Here is a 20,740-nt window from a genome sequence, read left to right as displayed (position 1 = left end):
GCCGATGCCTCCGTCGCCTGGCTGGAGTGGCCGCGGGGGAGTCTGGAGTCGGGCGGCCGCTGGTGGGAGCCGCGGGTGCCCGGGCCGAGATTGGGGGGGCAAGGCGGGCGACAGAAGGCCGATGCCTCCGTCGCCCGGCCCTCTACAGAATCCACCCCCCAAACCTCCAGGTATTTCCCTCCTTAGAGCTGGCAACCCTACATTCCCCTCAGTGCCTGTTGGTAGGCAACTAAGCTTGGTCCTGTCACCTACTTTGGCCTTTGGGAGAAAACACATTGGGGCCAGTCCTGATAGGGTTGCCAACTCCAGATGGGAAATTCCTGGAGATTTGAGGGATGGAGCCTGAAGAGGGTGAGGTTTGAGGAGGGGTGGGACCTCAGACAGGTACACTGCCATAGACTCCACCCTCCAAACCAGTCAGTCTCACATAGGGAACCATTGTTGCCAATCTCCAGGTGAGGGCTGGAGAGCACTCAGTATTACAACTGCTCTGCAGAAGGGAGGGCAGAAGTCAGCTGAAGTCAAAGGGGCAGATAATGGTAGGTTGGTGGCTAGCTGGGAAGGAGATGGGGTTGCCAACTACATGCTGACAAATTCCTGGGGATTTGAGGGGTGGAGCCTGGAGAGGGTGGGGTTTGCAGAGGGGTGGGACCTCAGACAGGTAGAATGCCATAGACTCCACCCTCCAAACCAGCCATTTTGTCCTGGGTAACAATTGCTGCCAATCTCCAGGTGAGGGCTACAGATCACTCACAATTACAACTGCTCTTCAGGTAGCAGAGATCAGTTCCTCTGGAGAAAACAGTGGACTCTGTCATTATACCCTGCTGAGGTCACCACAGCAAATTGACACTGTTTGCCCAAAGCCAGAGCACTCCCCCAGAGCCTCTTTCTAGGTCCCGTTGTATTGCTTTCACAACGGGCTTTACTCCTAGTACTGAATATAAAGAGGCAGTATATGACATTTAGGATAGGTGCTGATTACTTCAGAAAAAAGTTTAGAAGCCTAGTGCCTCAGAAAGAGAAGTCATTTAAGTCTTTTAGTGCTAAACTGACTATTTTGATAATACGCTTCTTGTACAAATAAAGTTTTATTTTGTTTTATGAAAACCTAGAGTTATATGCTATTACAATACAACAGTCTCATCTTCAGGACCACATAGTCCCATGAAGGAGCCTTAGAGCTTGGGCATAGTACCTTGGGAAATATTAATAGGATTGGAATTAAATTCCTGGTGTCAGCGTTACATATCAAGAGAGAGAGAGAAATAAGAAAGTTAAACACACCATAAGTAGTGACAGACTTCACATTCCTGGGATCCCAGATCACCGCAGACTGTGACAGCAGCCATGAAATTAAAAGACGCCTGCTCCTTGGGAGGAAAGCGATGGCAAACCTAAACAGCATGATAAAAAGTAGAGACATCACCCTGCCAGCAAAAGTCCGCATGGTCAAAGCAATGGTATTCCCAGTAGTCATGTATGGCTGCGAGAGTTGGACTATATGGAAGGCCGAGCGCCGAAGAATAGATTCTTTTGAACTATGGTGCTGGAGGAGACTCTTGAGAGTCCCTTGGACTGCAAGAAGAACAAATCAGTCAATCCTCAAAGAAATCAACCCTGACTGTTCCCTGGAAGGCCAGATAATGAAACTGAAGCTCAAATACTTTGGCCACCAAATGAGAAGGGAGCACTCACTGGAGAAGACCCTGATGCTGGGAAAGATTGAAGGTCAAAGAAGACGGGGATGGCAAAGGATGAGATGGTTAGACAGTGTCATCGATGCAATGAACATGAAGTTGAGCAAACTTCAGAGGACGGCGGAAGACAGGAAGACCTGGCGTGATCTGATCCATGGGGTCGCGAAGAGTCGGACTCGACTGTGCGACTGAACAACAACAACAAAAGATTAATGGAAATTGAAACAGTTCAGCAACAGGGATTGTGATGTTGCCAGAGAAATGGGCAGATCTGGCCAAATAACAAAAAGACAGATGTAGTTTCCTTCGGATTAGTGTTTGGTTAGTTATGTTCCAAATGCACATGCCTACCGTCTAGACTGTTCTTTTAATTATCTTTATATTGAACTCTAATTATTTTCGTTTTGGGGGTTTGAAAAACAGTGTTGCACGGGGAGGCAGGAGGTGTCTTGAATTGCCTCTTTTGCTCATCTTTTTAATGTCCTTTTTGCAGTGATTTTTTTTCTTGATCTCCCATTTCAGTGGCATTATTTTTAAAACAGGAGTTTTTCCTGATGCAGTCTCAGACAATTAAGGACCATGCAGGTAGTGTGGTAAAGTACATTGCTGTTTAATCAAATCTGGCTGCTTGACAAAGTTGCAAAGCCAAAATATGGGCAGGAAGCATTTTGTCCTTATTGCACAGGCCTAAAATCAGGTGTACCTGTTCCACTTCAGTTCAGGAGCCCATTAAAAACCTGATGAAAGTGAAAAGAATCAGAAGATAGTGTTCGAAGTTCAAACTTGTCAACGTATAGCATAGTATCCGACTCTTCGCGACCCCATGGACCAGCTCCCGCTAGACCCTCCTGTCTTCCACCGTCCTCTGAAGTTGGCTCAATTTCATGTTCGTTGCATCGATGACACTGTCTAACCATCTCATCCTTTGCCATCCCCGTCTTCTTTGACCTTCAATCTTTCCCAGCATCAGGGTCTTCTCCAGTGAGTGCTCCCTTCTCATTTGGTGGCCAAAGTATTTGAGCTTCAGTTTCATTATCTGGCCTTCCAGGGAACAGTCAGGGTTGATTTCTTTTAGGATTGACTGATTTGATCTTCTTGCAGTCCAAGGGACTCTCAAGAGTCTTCTCCAGCATCATAGTTCAAAAGAATCTATTCTTCGGCACTCGGCCTTCCTTATAGTCCAACTCTCGCAGCCATACATGACTACTGGGAATACCATTGCTTTGACCATGCGGACTTTTGTTGGCAGGGTGATGTCTCTACTTTTTATCATGCTGTTTAGGTTCGCCATCGCTTTCCTCCCAAGGAGCAGGCGTCTTTTAATTTCATGGCTGCTGTCACAGTCTGCGGTGATCTGGGATCCCAGGAACGTGAAGTCTGTCACCACTTCCACGACTTCCCCTTCTATTTGCCAAGGAGTGATGGGGCCGGATGCCATGATCTTAGTTTTTTTGATGTTGAGCTTCAAGCCCACTTTTGCGCTCTCCTCTTTTACCCTGAGCAAGAGGCTCTTAAGGTCCTCTTCACTTTCTGCCATCAGAGTGGTATCGTCTGCATATCTGAGGTTGTTGATCTTTTCCCCAGCAATCTTAATTCCCGCTTGTGATTCATCCAGGCCAGCATTTCGCATGATGTACTCTGCATATATATTAAATAAGCAAGGTGACAGTATACATCCTTGTCGTACTCCTTTTCCTATGCTGAACCAATCAGTTGTTCCATATCCGGTTCTAACTGTCGCTTCTTGGCCCTTATACAGGTTTCTCAAGAGACATGTGAGGTGGTCTGGTACTCCCATCTCTTTAAGGCCCTGCCATAGTTTGTTGTGATCCACACAGTCAAAAGCTTTAGCATAGTCAATGAAGCAGAAGTAGATATTTTTCTGGTACTCTCTTGCTTTCTCCATAATCCAGCGAATGTTGGCAATTTGATCTCTAGTTCCTCTACCTCTTCGAAACCCAGCTTGTACTTCTGGTAGTTCTCTATCCACGTACTGTTGAAGCCTAGCTTGTAGGATCTTGAGCATGACCTTGCTAGCGTGTGATATGAGTGCAATTGTGCGATAGTTTGAACATTCCTTGGCATTGCCCTTTATATATATAACACAATGTATTATATTAATTTTTTCAAATATAAATATCTAACTAAAACTTTTAATCTAAAACATGAGAAGAGATGAGCATATTAACATCTCTTCAGCATTTATTGCATTTTTAAAATTCAGATACAAGCCAAACTACAGCAAATTCAGAGAAGTTAATTAAAAAGAACAACAGAGAAACTCTGACAAGGATTAGCAAGCCTGTACACTAACTGCAATAAAATTCTTGCCTATTCTCATCTTACCTGCTAAGGTCAATTTTCTGTCCTTCTCATTCTTTGCTGGAGGCACGACAGCATCATGGACTCTTGAGAGTGATCCTGTGATTAGTGAATACACAACACATGAGAAGTCTTATGGTACATCAAAGCAACCTTTCCTTGACTGATCTGTGAATAATTTTGACTGCGTAAAAATGCTATTTTAAGAATGTCTATGCGGCTTATAATATTTTACTGAGTCAAAAATTATTCATAAATAATAAACATGAATAATCATAACCATCATGCATATTAATAATGTCTGGATGCTAGTAATTGTATGAGAGCTTTCATGCATTCTATAGAATTATTAAGATTTCCTTTCAGGGGTACAGGACTGTAATACACACAAACATTTCCTGATAAACTACTACTGAGGATGAGGAGAACTTTGTGGGGAGGAGGGACTCCAGGTAGAAATTTAGAAGGCATGGAGGAATCTTTTCCCCCAGGAATTTTTTTTCCTCTGGGGGAAAAAACAAAAATTGTGGGGGAAATTGATATTTTTTAAATACTTACCTTCCTATCGGCCCTAAACATATTTTCCTTCTTTAAAAGCATAAAATGCATCGTTTATAACATATAGAATTGTACTATTGGCATATTAATGGAATTTAAAAGTATGATGCCTTAGTTTTTTGCAAGCAGAATTGCACATATACCTACTACTTGGGAAGGAGCTGCACACAGCCGCAACTTAGTACATGTATATTAATTTTTGCCATCTGACAGGTAGGAAAAAAGAAGAGTTGAAATTAGAAAGCAAATTTTTAGCAAACAGAGAGTGGTTTGGACAGTTTTATAGAGTCACAAAATGATTGCTGCCATATTTAGATAATATCAACTTTAAGAGTGCAAATACTGAGCTCTTTCTTTATGTATTATTAACAAAGCATATTATAGCTTATTAACTGTTACCAAAACTATTCACATTTAAACAATACACATATCCTTGAAAGTATGTTACATATGGTTACCATATGCATAGGAATTTTCATTATCTAATGCCCTAGATAGTCTTGCATAAAAATTTTCATGCTACACATTTTTGAATGAGTAAAACCTTGTCTTAAAAAGCATTTCACTGATTACAGAATAAAATATTTCATAAAGTTGTGTTTTTTTTAGTGTTCCCCCAAATTTCTCAATTTTTGCATTTGAAAAATAGAAAAAGTCCATGGGGAAAATCCCCCCCCCAGATTTTCTTCACATCTAGCTGTGTAGAAGGAATAAACTTGACGAATTCCACCATGAAGATGGAAACCCTAGCTCAAGATGCTCTTTGGATCCCAGCCATCCTAAGTAGACTTACACCTTCCTACGTTTATTGACTTCAGTGGACTTATAATAGTGTAAAGCATACAGGCCTGTAGCTGGGGGGCATTTGAGGACAACACCCCCTGCCTAAAGTGCCCTGCCTCCTCACTGCCCATCCCTCCCAGTTCCCCCTCTCCTCCCATCCCTCCTGAGCCCACATGACCTGCCGCATCTCTTTTTCACAGCCCTATAGTAGCAGGGAGAGGGCAGGAGGCCGGCTGCAGGAGGTACAGTAAGGCTCTGGGGCTGTGCTGCACTTACTGCCCTCCTCTTTCACTCTCCTGCAGCATTTCAGGAAATTTGCAGCTGGCTGTACTGAGAGTCCCATCCCTCCTGGTTCCCCCCTTCTCTTCCCATCCTTCCAAAGCCCGCATGAGCTGCCACGTCTCTTTTTTTGCAGCCCTGTGGTAGCAGAGAGTGGGCAGGAGGCTGGCTGCACAGGCAGATCATGCTCTGCTGGCTGTGCAGGCATAGTGAGGCTCCAGGGAGGGCCATTGTCTCCTGCCTGCGCTGCACTTACTGTCCCCTGCCAGGGAAAGCTTGCCTATCTCTTTTGCCCTTCTGCAGCATTTCAGGACGTTTGGAACTGGCTGTACTGAGAGTCGCTTCCTGCCTGCAAGCCTGGGAGAAGCTGTGGGTGAGTCCAACAGGAACACCCCATTCCCTGCTCAGCCCTAACCACCATGGAAAGGGCTACACTGCAGCCAAAGTCCACCATCCATGGCTCCCCCACCCCTTCTCTGAAGGAACTGGATGCCTGCCTGAGGTTTTCAAGGGGGAAGCAGGGAGAAAGTGGGGGAAGCTGCATGAGTAAACTACAGAAGGAAATGTGTGTGAGCCACAAGTTACAGAAAGGAAGAGAAAGAGCAACACTGTGAGAAATTTCTGGATAATTTATTTGTGATGTTGGAAGTGACATAGGCACACGCCCCCCGGTGGCCCTCCACCAAAAATTTTCTGGCTGCGGCCCTGGCACTATACAACTATTTAACACTGAAAAAATATAAATAGACTTTTAGGAGCTGCTGGACATAATTATATTCATATCGATTCCCATGCCTAAAACAAAGGAACTGCTTCAACATAAATTATTGCTTGGAGTGCAGTAATCAAACCAGAGCTGTCTTCTAATGTCAGGAGCCGTTAAGCAGCTATCTATGATAATTTTAAAAAAATGATGTTTCCTGGGATCCATGAACAAAAGTTTACTGTTAAAGGAAATGACTGAACCTTGTAATTCTTAGTATTATTAGAAAGTAAATATGATTGTAAAATAGTGAATTGAACAATCAGCTATTCTAACTTAATATCAAATAGGAAGGAAATGGACAGAACTTGCTTGAAATAGGAACATAGGTACTTCATGTATTTTTGTCACAAAAAATCACTAGTACTATGTGGTGAAGTCTTATTATGACTGTTTTGCAGAAGGACGTTGATATCCATAGTGTTGCTGCTGTATTCAGTGTTATGCTGGCTTTACTTTTTCCTGGAGGGCAGATTCCAGAAGATGGTTGTGACAGTTTCCTGGAGGCTGGCCACATCCTCATGCAGGACATTTCCTACCTGTTACTATACAAATTCCTGCGTACCCCACTGCACAGGGCTCCTAGGTGCAAATTAAAAGAGAAAGAACTGGGTTCTAGGGGCCTAAGTGTAACTTACATGAGAAGTACTGGGTTTGCCGCATGGAGGACTCGGACGACGACATGCGTTTTCACACGTTTATTATACTTAACATCAGACTACTCAAACGGCCCTGCAAGGCCAACTATATACACACCCACCCAGCACACCCCTAGTCCATTGGAGGGTTTGAATTTCCCACCAAAGTGGCTATTGGTTGGGGCTGGGGGGAACTAGGATCCTATGTTCCTATTGTTCAAGGGAGCCAAGCTCCTGCCTGTGCCGCGGACCCCTAGTGGTGGTCCACGTACATAACATTACCCAAGTCTGGATTGACAGCTGAGGTAAAACTGACAGGCACATGGTGGTTTCTTTTAAAAGCTTAGCAAGAATAAAGTTTATTTAAGGTGGAAGAGTAACACAATTGGGAGTTTGGGGGTGATAGGATTTATATAGTACATACCTTAGGAAAACATTCTCTCAGACAGGTTTATAAGGTACCACCACAGCATTCTGCTGCCAGTTACACACCAGGCCCAGCAAAATGCTGCTGGCCTACTGTAACACCTTTTTACATCCAGTTCCCTCAACAAGAACACTTAACCAAAGATCTGAGATCCCCTCAGATCTGTATTTCACATTTCTGTTAGACTGATTCCTCAAAACCTGACGGTCAGTCTCTTTTTCTGACTAGCAACCTACCCCTCTCAGATCTTAATTTTTCCCATTGGCTGGTTCAGAGCACTGCTCTGATCAGCTGATATGTGTCTGTGAGGTACATTTCTGTAGTCTGCCTGTCACAGTGATATTGGGGGAACTTGTGCTGTGCCCTTTGGCCAGTGGCCGATCAGTCTTGTTCCTTATGCTTTTTAACATTTTCATTAAGCCCCTTGGAGAGATCAGAGATTTAGAGCCAAGTGCCATTAGCATGCTAATGAAAAACATGTCTGTTTATCCTTCCCAGAAAAATCCAGGGGGGCTGTGGAGTGTACTAAACCATTGTCAGTAAACGATGAACCACAGCAACCATATAAAGTCAGTATTATTACAGCCGCATTGACTGCCATTTTTTTTCTTAGTATCCGAGGCTCAGTGGTAGAGCATTTGCTTTGCCTGCAGAAAGTCCCAGGTTGAATCCCCAGCACCTCCAGTTAAAAGAATCAGGTAGTAGGTGATGTGGAATACCTCTACCTGAAACCTAGGAGACCTACTGCCAATCAGGGTAGATAACAGTGACCTTGAGAGACCAGTGGTCTGACTCAGTTTAAGGCAGAATTATGTGGAAGCTCAATTTAAGGAGCTATCTTAATCTTTAAAGCCCTAAATACTCTGGGTTCAGGGTTGAAGGACCACTTGTAAACCTGCCTGAACCCTGTGTGAAGTTCAGTTTGCCAAGAGCTGTGGGAGGGCTTTTTCAGCAACTTCACCTGAACTGTAGAAATGCTTCCCTCAGGAAGTGTTGGTGCCATTCATATAGGCCTGGGTAAATTGAACGTTTTTCTTTTCCAGAAGGCCTTTGAAGTAGATTAAATAGGGATGGTGAAGTTGTTTTATATTTTATTATTTGACCCTATGCTTTTTTAAGATTGTTTTATGTTATTTAGTGATTTTTGTCTGAATATTATAAGCCACCTGAACACTTTATGTGGAAAGGTGGTTGGGAAATACCTTAACTCAATAAACAAATATTCCTGCATTCTTATCAGCTAAAATGCACATTTTTCTCTCTCTTGGGACTGTTGTCTGTTGTTCATACTAGGACAATGATTATTTGTTTATTTACTTCATTTATAGTCTCATATAATCTCATATAGACTCAATGTGGACTACATACTTTAATGCAATAAGAACAATAGGAAACATCAGCCAGTAGCTGTCTTATGTGCATATACTTTCTTCCTGCACTTTTACACACATGCACCAGTAGCTGTGCTCGCTGTAGTTGCATCTATGCTATATAAAAAGAAAATGGTAAGCACAATGAGGTGTCTAGGTAAGGATGTATGTAAGACTAGCAATCTGCAGTTATTTAACACATAATATGTACCACATTACAACACTCCAGCCCAAGCAAATAAAAGAGACGTGAATGTGCATTTGCTGTCACATACTAACTTTCAAGCTAGTCTTGACTAGAATATTTGGGGTGGATAGTGGCAAAAATACATTAGGTGTATGGTCCAGTAGTTTCCAAATCTGGAAGATGGCCATACCAGGAACTGGTAATTGGGACTACCTAGTATAATTTAGGAGAAAGGATTACTTTTGTTCTGTAAGGCAGAGAAGGTATCAAGTATCACCTGATTCCACATCTTGATTGTACACATCTCTTAAAGGCACTGTTATTGAGGAGCCTCTTAAAATTCCTGCAGGTTTTCCTCATCTTGTCTTTGGTTTTCTTGAGAAGCTATCGAATGAATAAAGCATATGGTTTACATACGCCCTTCCATGGTATGGCAAGCTTTCCTTTCATCATAGGAGAATCCATTTAAAAGACAGCATGAGAATTAATTTTAATATTTCTCATTCAACGTACTACAATTTTAAATAAATTCATTTTATTTTTCTAAAAAAGTCTGACTATGAAGCATTAAAAATCAATTGACAAAAGTGTCTGGGTTATGATTTATTGGAGATAGATAATCTGCTTCTTTTATATGCTGCCAAATTCATTTATTCATGTATTATTACCTATTTAGATTTGTAGCTTTCTGTGCCAAAAAGGGCTCAGGGCAGGTTACAGTCTTTAGAAATACAAAAATTCTTTGTTTTTGTTTTTTTCCCCATCACGTCTTAGCTGCCTTATGGTGACCCATGGGGTTTTCAAGGCAAGAGACATTAAGAGGTCATTTGCCATTGCCTGCCTCTGCATTTCCACCCTGGATTTCCTTGGTGGTCTCCCATCCAAATACTAAGCAAGGCTGACCCTGCTTAGCTTCCGAGATCTGATGAGATCGGGCTAGCCTGGGTTATCTAGGTTAAGGCACAGAAGTACTACTCATGCGTATATAATAAAGTCTCCCTCACATTATCTAATCTGGGAGAACTGGGTTTGATTCCCCACTCCTCCACTTGCACCTGCTGGATGACTTTGGGCAAGCCATAGTTCTGACAAGAGCTGAAAAAGAGCCGTTTCTGTCAGAGCTCTCTCAGCCCCACCTACCTCACAGGGTGTCTGTTGTGGGGAGGAGAAGGGAAAGGAGATTGTAAGCCGCTCAGAGACTCCGAGTGAAGGGCAGGGTATAAATACAATCTCTTCTTCTTCTTCTTCCCCAGAAATATATTTCTTATGATTGGATAAATCTTAGTAAAATCGGTAGAAGTGAAAAGATTTGAGGAAGCTGCTACCATTAAGAGCTGGGACACAGGTGAAACGAAGTTAACATTGCCCTTCACAAAACAGTAATTTTGATATGAAGTGAAATCTGTGATATCTCCAACATGATGCTGGGAAACTTTTACAGGCTACTAAAACTGGCTTAGTAAAAGGTACTGTAGGGGATAGTGCTTGATACAATTTTAAAATGTATTTACTTTTATATAGTACTCTCTTGGAATGCCTTTCTCCTTCGCATTACTCTTTTTTGTTCCCCCAGCATCAATTAGGAAATAAAATAGGAAAGTAAGCAGTGTTCTAGATACTGTGCAGATTTTGATTAGTTGGACTTCTCAGAACCAAGGTGATATCCTTGGTTCAATTTGAGTGGTTGGTATCATTTAGCATGCATAGAGGATAGTAATGTAACAACACTGGCAAGCACAAAAACAAAAATTCTATTCCTGGTTGTTGTTTTTAAAGTACCTGAAGGTACACTTTTATTGTTTTCTTATATTCCTAAACACAGACATAGACAACTACAACAAACAACATATAAACCAAGAGACTTATTACAGTTTGTTACTGCACCTAATCCATCGCTTCATTATTCTCTAATATTTGTTAGTATTCTCTAATTCCATTATTATATGTTACTACATCCTCAAATATTATTTCTGCCATATCAGCTTAATCTTTAACTCCATTCACATTATACCAGTCATATAGTCTCTTCCAGGTTTTCTGAAATGTCCATTTCTTCATGCCTCTCATTTCCATGGTTAATTTATCTATTTCCGCCGCTTCTAAAAGTTTATTAATATATTCCTGTTTAGTTGGTGTTTCTTGAGTCTTCCAGTATTTGACATACAATATCCTTGCCGCCTGGTTTCTCTTCAGATCGTAAAAATCTTTCACCTTTTAATAAAAATTCTATTCCTGTTAATGTTTCATGGGGTTATGACCATGCTGCAAGTTGATAAATAATACATCAAATGCAATCCAGTTTGGCACGCCAGTATTGGTCATGTGTCGTAGGAGACCGTAGTCTGGGGAAAGGGGCTAAGCAATCATACTGGATCACAGTCCATTCTCATCACACTGATATTTTGTGGCTGTTGTGGTATAACACATTCTGCTATAGGGGCAACTATCATCTAAGATATAAGCATAACCATTACCCATCTTCATTGCTGTGATTGTTGACTTTGCTAGGAAGAGGCTATACATCGGATGCTCTGCTGCAGTACTAAGGCCCTGTTCACATGGCGAATTTGCCGCAGAGGGGAGAGCCATGATTGGATGGCGGATTTTCCGGGCACGATCACACCACAACATCTGGCAAGCGAAGTGCACCCGTGGCCAACCCATGGCATGCCGCCGAAAATGCGCGATAAAAAAAACCTCCTCGAAGGTAGTAGCAAACAGTTTGCCACGGGCTGCCTCCAGACTCCTTTGGTGTGATCATGCCGGCGCGGCTTTTCCCTCCGGCCATCTTCGTCGCTGCACACATGCCGAGACCCGGAACCGTGGGTTGCCACCGACGCATCTGATCGCATTGTCGTGCAGCTAATTGCAGTGCTGCAAATACCTCTGCCCCCCCCCCCCCCGTGTTTTCGGGCACATGTTACTGGGGCCTAAGAATACCTTCCTAGGAGTAAGCCCCTTTCTTCTGAGTAGAACTGCTTAGGCTTGTTCCCATTGTGTAGCCAATTGACCATGTAACTCTACTAAAAAGTTGATAGTGTAACCAATACTTTAAAAGATCAGCTACTTTGCCAAACAATGCCCCCGAGGTGATTATATGAAACAGACCTTTGTCCACATGCAGTTTCAGTATTTGTTTGTGTTTGGTAAAAAAACTAACCACACTCTTTAAAAGTGTGGCAAAGGAAGTGATTCAGTTGCTTGAAGACAGGACTTTTGTCTCTGCTGTCTATATCTCATGCAAGCACAACAACAACCCATTGTCTGTCTTGGGAACAGGCCAAGTATGCAGTATGAAATCAATCACTGTAAGGAAAGGATTTATGCCATGATCATCAAATATAGCAGTGTTGGCAGAAGCAGTTAAACAGGCCAGGCATTTGCTGATTCTGTTTAATGATCAATTTATTGTGTGGGCTAAATGGAATGAAAGAAGAAATGGAATATGTCAGTCTCCCTCTAATAACTGGGTGACTTGTTCTGGCGTTGCTGAAAACTCTAAGAAAGGGATGAGGGATATCTCTTGATTTACATTGAGTGATGACTTTCAGATTGCAGCAGTGGTTAGTTTCTAAAAAGAGAGGTGGTAGAATTCAAGTCTGTCTGAAAGACGTACCCTGGAAGGCATGCACCTTATTCTCGTATTGTGGGAGACCAACCAAGATCCCCCACAATATGAGAATATGCCTTCCTCACGTGTTCAGAGGCACAAATTCTATCACTGTTATCTTGCATAATCTAGAACTGAGTGACGTTCAATTAAAATCTTGTTTTGGGGATCAGATCTAGCAAATTTTGTCAGATTAAGTTCTGGGACTGTAGGGGATCGTTTTAAAATGCTGAACTGTTTAAGGCCAGCATGTTGGAGCAGCCAGTCATAACACAAAGTGGGATGTACAACTTTGCATGGAGACCTGCTCATAGTTCAGGGGAGACCAGCAACACTCCTCTACAGACTACGGTCTCCTGGCTGTAAAGAGGCAGCAACATTAATCTTTTGAGGCAGGGTGTGAGGCCCCACTTGCTCCCCCCGAGGTGGCCTGCACTCTGCCATCTTGTCCTCTGCGTGGTGGGAGGTTCCCCAGGCCTCAGAATGGGAGAGGAGGGGGTTGCATCAACTGTTTCCTCTTCCTCCTGGCTGGACGTGACCACCTCACAGCCTAGTGTCACCAGCTGCTCCTTCCTCCCCAGCCTGTTCCAGGGAACCTCCTTTTGTTCCCACCTGGAGTTTGCCATCCCCAGCCCAACCTATCCGCAGCCTGGCCCTCTTCTGTGTTCCTACATCTGTTGGGATCACCCAGGTGCCACTCTCTGGGGCTACCCCCAGTAGTTGCCTGGGCTGCAGACTCCTTCCCTCCAACCACCCCTCCCCTGTGTTTCCCTGACCCGACCACCATTGCTCCTGGTTGTCAGCTGGCTCCTGCCCGGGGGGGGGGGGAGTAATGCTAGTTCTGCCAGAGAGGCAGGCATTCGCCTGGATAGCTGAGGCTCCAGGGGCCTTCTATTCAGCGGTGGTACTGCTGCAACACCAGATGCCACCTTCACCCAGTGTTCCCAAGCCTGCTGTCACAGCGCCTGCCTCCCAGCCACCATCTCTTACTGTATGGCAGACACAATCACTGCCTCCTTGCATGCTCCACCCCTCACTGCCTGCGGGTGAGTCCATGGCTTTGGGGCTGGCATCAGGACCCAACTCACTCCCGTGCAATCCTGGTGCATCTGGGGGATGGGGTTCTGCTGGTTCAGGGCTTGATGCTGACACCAGACACAGGGACATGGCAAGTTCCTCTCCAGCCTCCTTATATAAGATTCTAGTACATTTTTTCCACAGGAACCTTGAAAGATAACACAGATTTGCACAGTGTGGGATATTGTGGCAAGTGGTAAAGCCAGATGGGATACCTTGAAGAACAGGGACAGAAGAGCCTACCTGTAGTAGCATATTTGTCCTTTTGTGTGGGATTAATATGCAGGGCTGGGAAGGAAATCCCAGTGCATCTGAATAAAAGCAACATCTGCGCCAGAGCATGGTAAGAAACAGCTCCTAGCAGCAGCATGATAGGGTGGCAAGCACTAAATCTTCATGCTGGATGGATTTCCTGTGCTTCAGCATGAAGCTGCTTTTATATAAAAAGAAGTCCAAAGAGTGTACACTAGGTTACCTATTGGAAGAGTGTTACCTGTTGGAAAATTAACACATGGAATTTACTGCCACAGGAGGTGGTGGCGGCTACAAGCATGGACAGCTTCAAGAGGGAATTAGATAAGCATATGGAGCAGGTCCATCAGTGGCTATTAGCCACAAGGTATAGATAGGAAGTCTCAGGATGGAGCAAGTGATGCACTGTATTCTTGGTGCTTGGGGGGGGGGTAACAGTGGGAGGACTTCTAGTGTCCAGGCCCCACTGCTGGACCTCCTGATGGCACCTGGTATTTTTGGCCACTGTGTGACAAGAGTGTTGGACTAGATGGGCCATTGGCCTGATCCAACATTGACTTCTGTTATGTTCTTATTGAAGTATTAGCACAAGATTATTTAACTATGAATATAGACAATTGGCATATAATGTAATCGTGCACATTAAATTATATCACCTTAAGATTCTTCTGAGATTCAGCAGTTCTAACATAATAGCTTTATCTATGTTTTTCTCACTTAAAATATTAACAATTTTTAAAAACAGACTGAAGTACTTGGGTAGCTGTTCTCAAACAGAATTGTTTACTGATTAACTGGGACATTAAGAGAGGGAGAACTGCTTTCATGTTTTCAAAAAATATCCCAAATGAGAAGCTTCACATTGAATGCAATATCAGTTGTACACAAATCCATTTGCTTAGAATTAATGGAAGTTTTTATGGCAGTGCTCATCGTTTCAAGATCAGGGTTTCCATTTTTGTTTTTCTTGCTTCTATAGCCACTTTTGTATATTTCATTTCTCTTTCTTTTTTCTTCTCTTTGGCTTTATAAGGAAACTTTACTAAGAATATGTCTCATTGAATAAAATGCGGCTTACTTCTAAGTAGACCTGCTTAGGCTTGCTTCCTTCTTCTCTACCCCCTCCTCTGCTATATTGTGTTTAATTAACATCTCAACCAGGAATTTGTAAGGATATGCACAGAAATATTTGACCTTGGCTCATTTTCTTCATTAAAAATGTTGGGTATTTAATTTCATTATGTCATATGTTTGGGGTCATTATTGTATTTGAGTGGCATTTATATTAAATGGGAAATACATTCCCACCAGTTACTTTACCTGTCACTAGTAAACTAAGATGAAATTCTCAGGGTTCCCTTGCCCAAGGGAACCTACTTCCCAAATTTCAGCTAGACTGGAAAAAAATATCTCTGTTTGAGAAGCAATGAAAGATATAGTTGGTTTATGGTGCCTAAAATTTCCTTTTCTGAGGAGAAATGTTTTGTCAAAGATGTTTGCTTTAAAACTCTCTCCTCTCCCATCTCCCAGCACCAGCAAAGAACAACTGAGTTATATAAAATGAGACCTGTCCCCAAATCCATGAACCAGCAATGTAACTGGACACAATATTTTGTACAGAAATACCAACCAGGAAAATGTTGTATAGCGTGGACATAGCCAAATGTTGATTTTTCTGCTTTATTGAGGTCCTGTCAGGCATGTTTCCACACATGGGGAGCACCTGGCCACCATGAGGACTTTGGATCAAATGTCCTTCTGGAGTTCCATGGTGGAAACTCAGTTCCCAGGTATTTGAGCCCCCCATTATGATTGGGAAACGCAGTGAGCAGGCTTTCCATATAGGGGACAGTGCCAGAGCACACAGGGGGAGAAGTTCATTGGTCATTTCATGTGCAGAAAACAGTACATGATATGGGAGCTTCTCCATGCAGTCTCTGGTCCCATTACAAATTGGTTGCCCATATGCCTGGAAATGGAGTTCCCAGAATGGAATTCCAAGTGCATGATTGTTGACAATCCATAAGTCTATCACATGAATTTTTATAACATATGAATTGCCATTTGAGTCACTCTCTCATTTCTCTTACCTTTCAATGCCTCTTGCTTCCCCAGATAAACAGACGTAAAGACTTTGTCCAAACTAAGGAGTCTTTCTCCAAGAGCCACTTAAGTCAGAGGAAGTCTTAGTTTGGAAGAATCCGTCATAGGAGTGGTAGGATACAAGCTGATGGCTCCAGTCCACAGATCCATAAGTGTAATACCCTGAAGATAGGCATGCATGACCCCCCCCCCAATACCTGAGGAGCTTGGATCCATTTGTTTAATTACATGGGAATTTCTTCACTGTGAGGGATTTGAGCTCTACAAGCCTGTTGTGTATCTTATTACTGGCCATTTTAAAACTATTATTCATGAAGCTCACAACAATCACAGTATAATTCATAATAATATATTTGCTGCTATACTTAGATGTAGATTAGAAACTTACCTGTTTTATTTTTCCTTTCACCCTCTGTCCCCTTCTTCTTGTCTTCTCCCCTTAATTCTGTCTCCTTCCCCCCATACTTTACCATCCCTACTGCATCACCATATTCTACCAATAAACTGCCTGTCAACCTCTTTCTACGGCCTACGGTACCCCCTCTGACAGACCTTTGTTGATTTTCTTTTCCTCCCTAACCCACATCTTCCTTGTTTCCCCTCACATTGGCCCATTGACCTTCCCCTGACAAAATTCACTATTTGTTCTTACCACAAAGCTTTTCATTCATTCATGGGGGGTGGGGGGTGGCTCAGTAGTAGAGCATCTGCTTGGCATGCAGAAAGTCCCAGATTCAATCCCCAGCATCTACAGTTGAAGGGATCAGGTGGGAGATTGTGTGAAAGACCTCTACCTAAGACCCTGGAGAGCTGCTGCCAGTCTGACTGGACGATACTGAACTTGATTGATTCAGTCTAAGGCAGCTTCATGTGTTCTTGTGTTTCACCCTTCTCATCTCACCATGCTCCCTTCTTCACCAAGGCCCCACAGAGGAACTCCTGCTGAGGATGCTAAGGCAATCACTATGGCACCTGAATTCTCTTGAGAGAATCTGGCAAAAATTTGGTTGCCATTTTGATTGTCATAGCAAGCTCATTATAGAGCAAGGTAGGCAGTAGGGCCTTTGCATGCATAACCCTGTCTGTTCCTTTCCCCCCAGTTTTTCCTCAATATGGTGGTCAGGGTTGTTCAGGAGCCTGTGCGACCTTTGTACCTGGACCTGTTCTGCCTCTTTCATTACCAACACAAGAAGCAGGATTTTGCTATTAGGCATAATGATATTTTATTAACTTCATCTATATGCCATCTCTCTCCCTAGCGGGGATGCAAAATACCTTACATCATTCCCCTCACCTACATTTTATCCTCAAAACAGCAACCTTCTGAGGTAGATTAGGATGTGACTATCCCAAGCAAGTTTCTGTGGCAGAGTGGGGATTTGAATCTAGGTGTCCCAGATCCTAGTCCAACACTCTAACCACTAGACCATGACATGCTTTTGGGGTATGGAATGCTTACCATTAGAAGTTATAATTAAAGGGAACCTCCATGTTCAGAAACAATATGTCTTTCGTTATCAGATGTCGGCAGTGGCAACAGCTGAAAGCCGTCACCTTCACGTCCTGCTTGGGCAATCTTGAGGCTCCTGTCCGGTGGCTACTAGAAATAGAAATGCTGTGCAAGATAGATCTTCATGTGCTATCCAGAAAACACAATTCTCATGCCGTGAAGATGAAGGATACAGTGAATTTGTTTATAAACATACTAGCTTCTAATGCTTGTTTTCCTTTTATTTTGGTCATCTCCATAGGTGTTGCTGCTTTGGATTCTAGTGTTTCTGGAAAGATTGGCTTGCGAGCAGTTGTATACTACTTCTTCACTACAATTCTAGCTGTAATCCTAGGTAACATGCAATCCTGTCATGTTTATAATCCTTAACTGCCACCTGTTGTGAGATTTTTGGGTGTGTGGGTGTGTGTCTGCACATGTCTGTGAAAGCGTGTTTACCCATGTCACCCACACTCCCCCCCCTCAGTTCGTGTGTCTCCTGTGTGTTGTCCCTTACCAAAGGCAGAAGTGCAAGCTTGGAATTCACTAGTCTCTTCTTAAAATAAAACATCTTTATTATAGCAAAACATTCAGAGTCCTAATTCCTAAACATTTGATAGAATACACAGAAAAATAAACATGCAGTTTCCCCCACCCCATGGCATGCAGCTAACGAGAGGCTCTCGGGTTGACTCCGAATTCTCAGGAGAAATAAGTCTCTCCCCTGATCCTTCAAGAGTCAACGAGGTTGACAACCATTTATACCCCAGATCAAAGGAGGAGTTCTTTTTGATGATCATATCAGGTGTTATTAGCATCTGGAGGTGGAAATTGCCTATTACAAATTGTTTCCTAGAAGTAGGGATTGTAAATCCCTTCCTTGGTTTCACACAACAAAAGTTCACAGGATCGATACAGTGTCATTGTTTCTTCCAGGTGTTCCCGAATCAGGGGAATAAACTGTGCTTTGATGTTATCAGAGAGATGAAAGCTATGGATTGAAGTCTGCCAATTTCCCAAATGGTCATATATCTTATTGCCTAGGAAATTGGGGTTCTGTCACTTCCCAAGCCAGCTGCTTATTGTAAACTCTCACACACCCCTGGGGCTGGGAATGGAATGTTGAGTACATCTTCAGTGAAAGAAAGGTCAAGCCAGTTTTGCTAGCAAGAGCAGATACAGATATACATATGTGGATTTCATAAGCTATTTTGTTCATTTTAAACCCAAACACTTCTATATTTCTGAAAATTCTTACCACACCACCAAACCCATATTCTTGGAAAATAAGTACAAACTGCCAAGCCACTTCATATTGTACCCAGAGGGCCATGTGCATGTTTCATCCCCCGGTGTACAATTTCAGATGAAGATATTTCTTTTACCTCTGTGTGGGATTACCTCATGGGAATAATAATGTCTGCTGTTTCTTCCACTGACATTTCATAAGAATATTAACTTGTGTGGGAACAGATTTGGACCAGTTGTCACTGGTATTTCTTTATACAAAATATAGCAAAGGTTTTATTTTTAAGAAGTGACGTGCTTTTCTGAAGTAGTGTGGTAAGATAATATTCTGCATGGAAAGCTATGGGTTTGGGGGGAACTGGACATGGCAAGGATAGCTCAACAGTCTTACTATGGACAGCCACAACATTTAATAAAATGTCTTATGCTCACACCCTATCAATTGGCAGTCCTGATCAGCACCAGATGCCGCCATCTCCCATATAGGATGTAATGTGATCATTTCAAGTCAGAGAATAATAATAACCAATCCTGGAAGAGTCCGACTCTCATTCTAGGGAAGGTGTGCAGCTGGCCTGGCATTTCCCACACAGCAGACACGAACAGTGGGGCTTTCTGCAAGACGTCCATTATTCAGAATAAAGGGTTTTTTCCTCAATTACAGGGATTGTACTGGTTGTGACCATCAAACCAGGAGTGTCCCAGAATGCTGAAGAAATTGATAGAATGGGCAGCACACCTGAGGTATCTACAGTGGATGCCATGTTAGACTTGATTAGGTAAGTATTTGAAGTTCTCTTTTATTGCTAAAAAAAGATTACACAATGAATGCTAGTGTTCCAATTTTATGGTATGTACCCATGCTTAAGTCTTTGGCAGATCAAATGTACCATGCTCTAGAACTTTAGGCAATATATACATAGCAGTGCAGAATGGTACAATAGATGTTCATTGAGAAAATAGACAGGACAACAGGTGCAGTTTATTAGCTTTCTTTGTTTGCCTGACATCCTCATTGTTTCCCAGAAAGGAAGTTCGCGTTTACTTTTTGCTTGGTTTTGCAAAATGATGTTGCCATTAAAACATCAAGGAAGAAAATGTTGCAGAGCAGAGAGAGAAACATGCAGGATTGGATGCATAAGAAGAGTTTGTGGCTAGCAGAGCCTTCCCCATTCCCCAAGAGCAGCCTGTCTCAGAACACCCTTCTGATAATCTAGAGAGCCTCACAAGCAAAATGCATTGAAGGATGGAGTACTGCAATGAGAATGGGGAATTGAGTAAATTCACCCCTTTCTCCTTCTTCTGCTAACACAACCCACAAGTGGAAGAGGGAGAAAGAGGTGATTTTATCTAATACACTGACATCACAGCAGCACCCTGTCCTCTGGCAGCATTTTTCTTTTTTCTTTTTTCTTTTTTGGCCCCCTGAAGGGTGTTTTTTTTTTATTGCATTTTCTATAACTAAACACTACATGAAAAAATAGGGAAGGGTCTACAAACTATGGGATAAAGAAAAGAAACCTCTAAAAACCCAAGAGTGGGTGTCATACAAACAGCTTTAAAAAGATTACATGTTTATATAACTAAGTTCTCATTTAAAACCATTGACCATGTTCATCCTCCTTCTATTAAACCTCAAGTGTAAATAAAATAATTGCCTACTATGACTTCATAAAGAGCCTAAGAAAACACAATTTAAACATTTTTAGAACTTCAGAATTATAACAACTCATTTTTTATCCTTTGTCTTCCTCAATTTATAGCCTATTTTTGGGGCCGCAGCCCCCAAGTTTGAGTCTAATTCTTCGCCATAAGATGGCTCCGCTCCTTCTCCGCCACCCTCCTTGGGGCTGTCTTTTTCTTCTTCTTCTTCTTCCACATCTGCTAGACAGCTATGAAGATGCAAGAATTCTCTTGCCTTTTCCACAGTGTCA

The 20,740-nt window shown here is 42.7% G+C and overlaps 1 protein-coding gene across 1 annotated transcript in view; it reads left to right on the top strand.

Annotated features, from left to right (window-relative positions):
* The window catches only part of SLC1A1 (solute carrier family 1 (neuronal/epithelial high affinity glutamate transporter, system Xag), member 1), an 87,142-nt gene that overhangs the window by 33,844 nt on the left and 32,558 nt on the right, over positions 1 to 20,740 (top strand). Inside the window, exons 6-7 of the mRNA XM_015407462.1 lie at positions 17,821 to 17,913; positions 19,471 to 19,585. Of these exons, the coding sequence (XP_015262948.1) occupies positions 17,821 to 17,913; positions 19,471 to 19,585 (208 nt within the window). The remainder of the gene's footprint in view (positions 1 to 17,820; positions 17,914 to 19,470; positions 19,586 to 20,740) is intronic.

This window comes from Gekko japonicus, unplaced genomic scaffold (genome assembly GCF_001447785.1).
Source record: "Gekko japonicus isolate JY-2015 unplaced genomic scaffold, Gekko_japonicus_V1.1 scaffold667, whole genome shotgun sequence".
NCBI classification, from domain to species: domain Eukaryota; kingdom Metazoa; phylum Chordata; class Lepidosauria; order Squamata; family Gekkonidae; genus Gekko; species Gekko japonicus.
The sequence above is the reverse complement of the archived record's forward strand: the minus strand, read 5'-3'. Positions and strand labels throughout refer to the sequence as shown.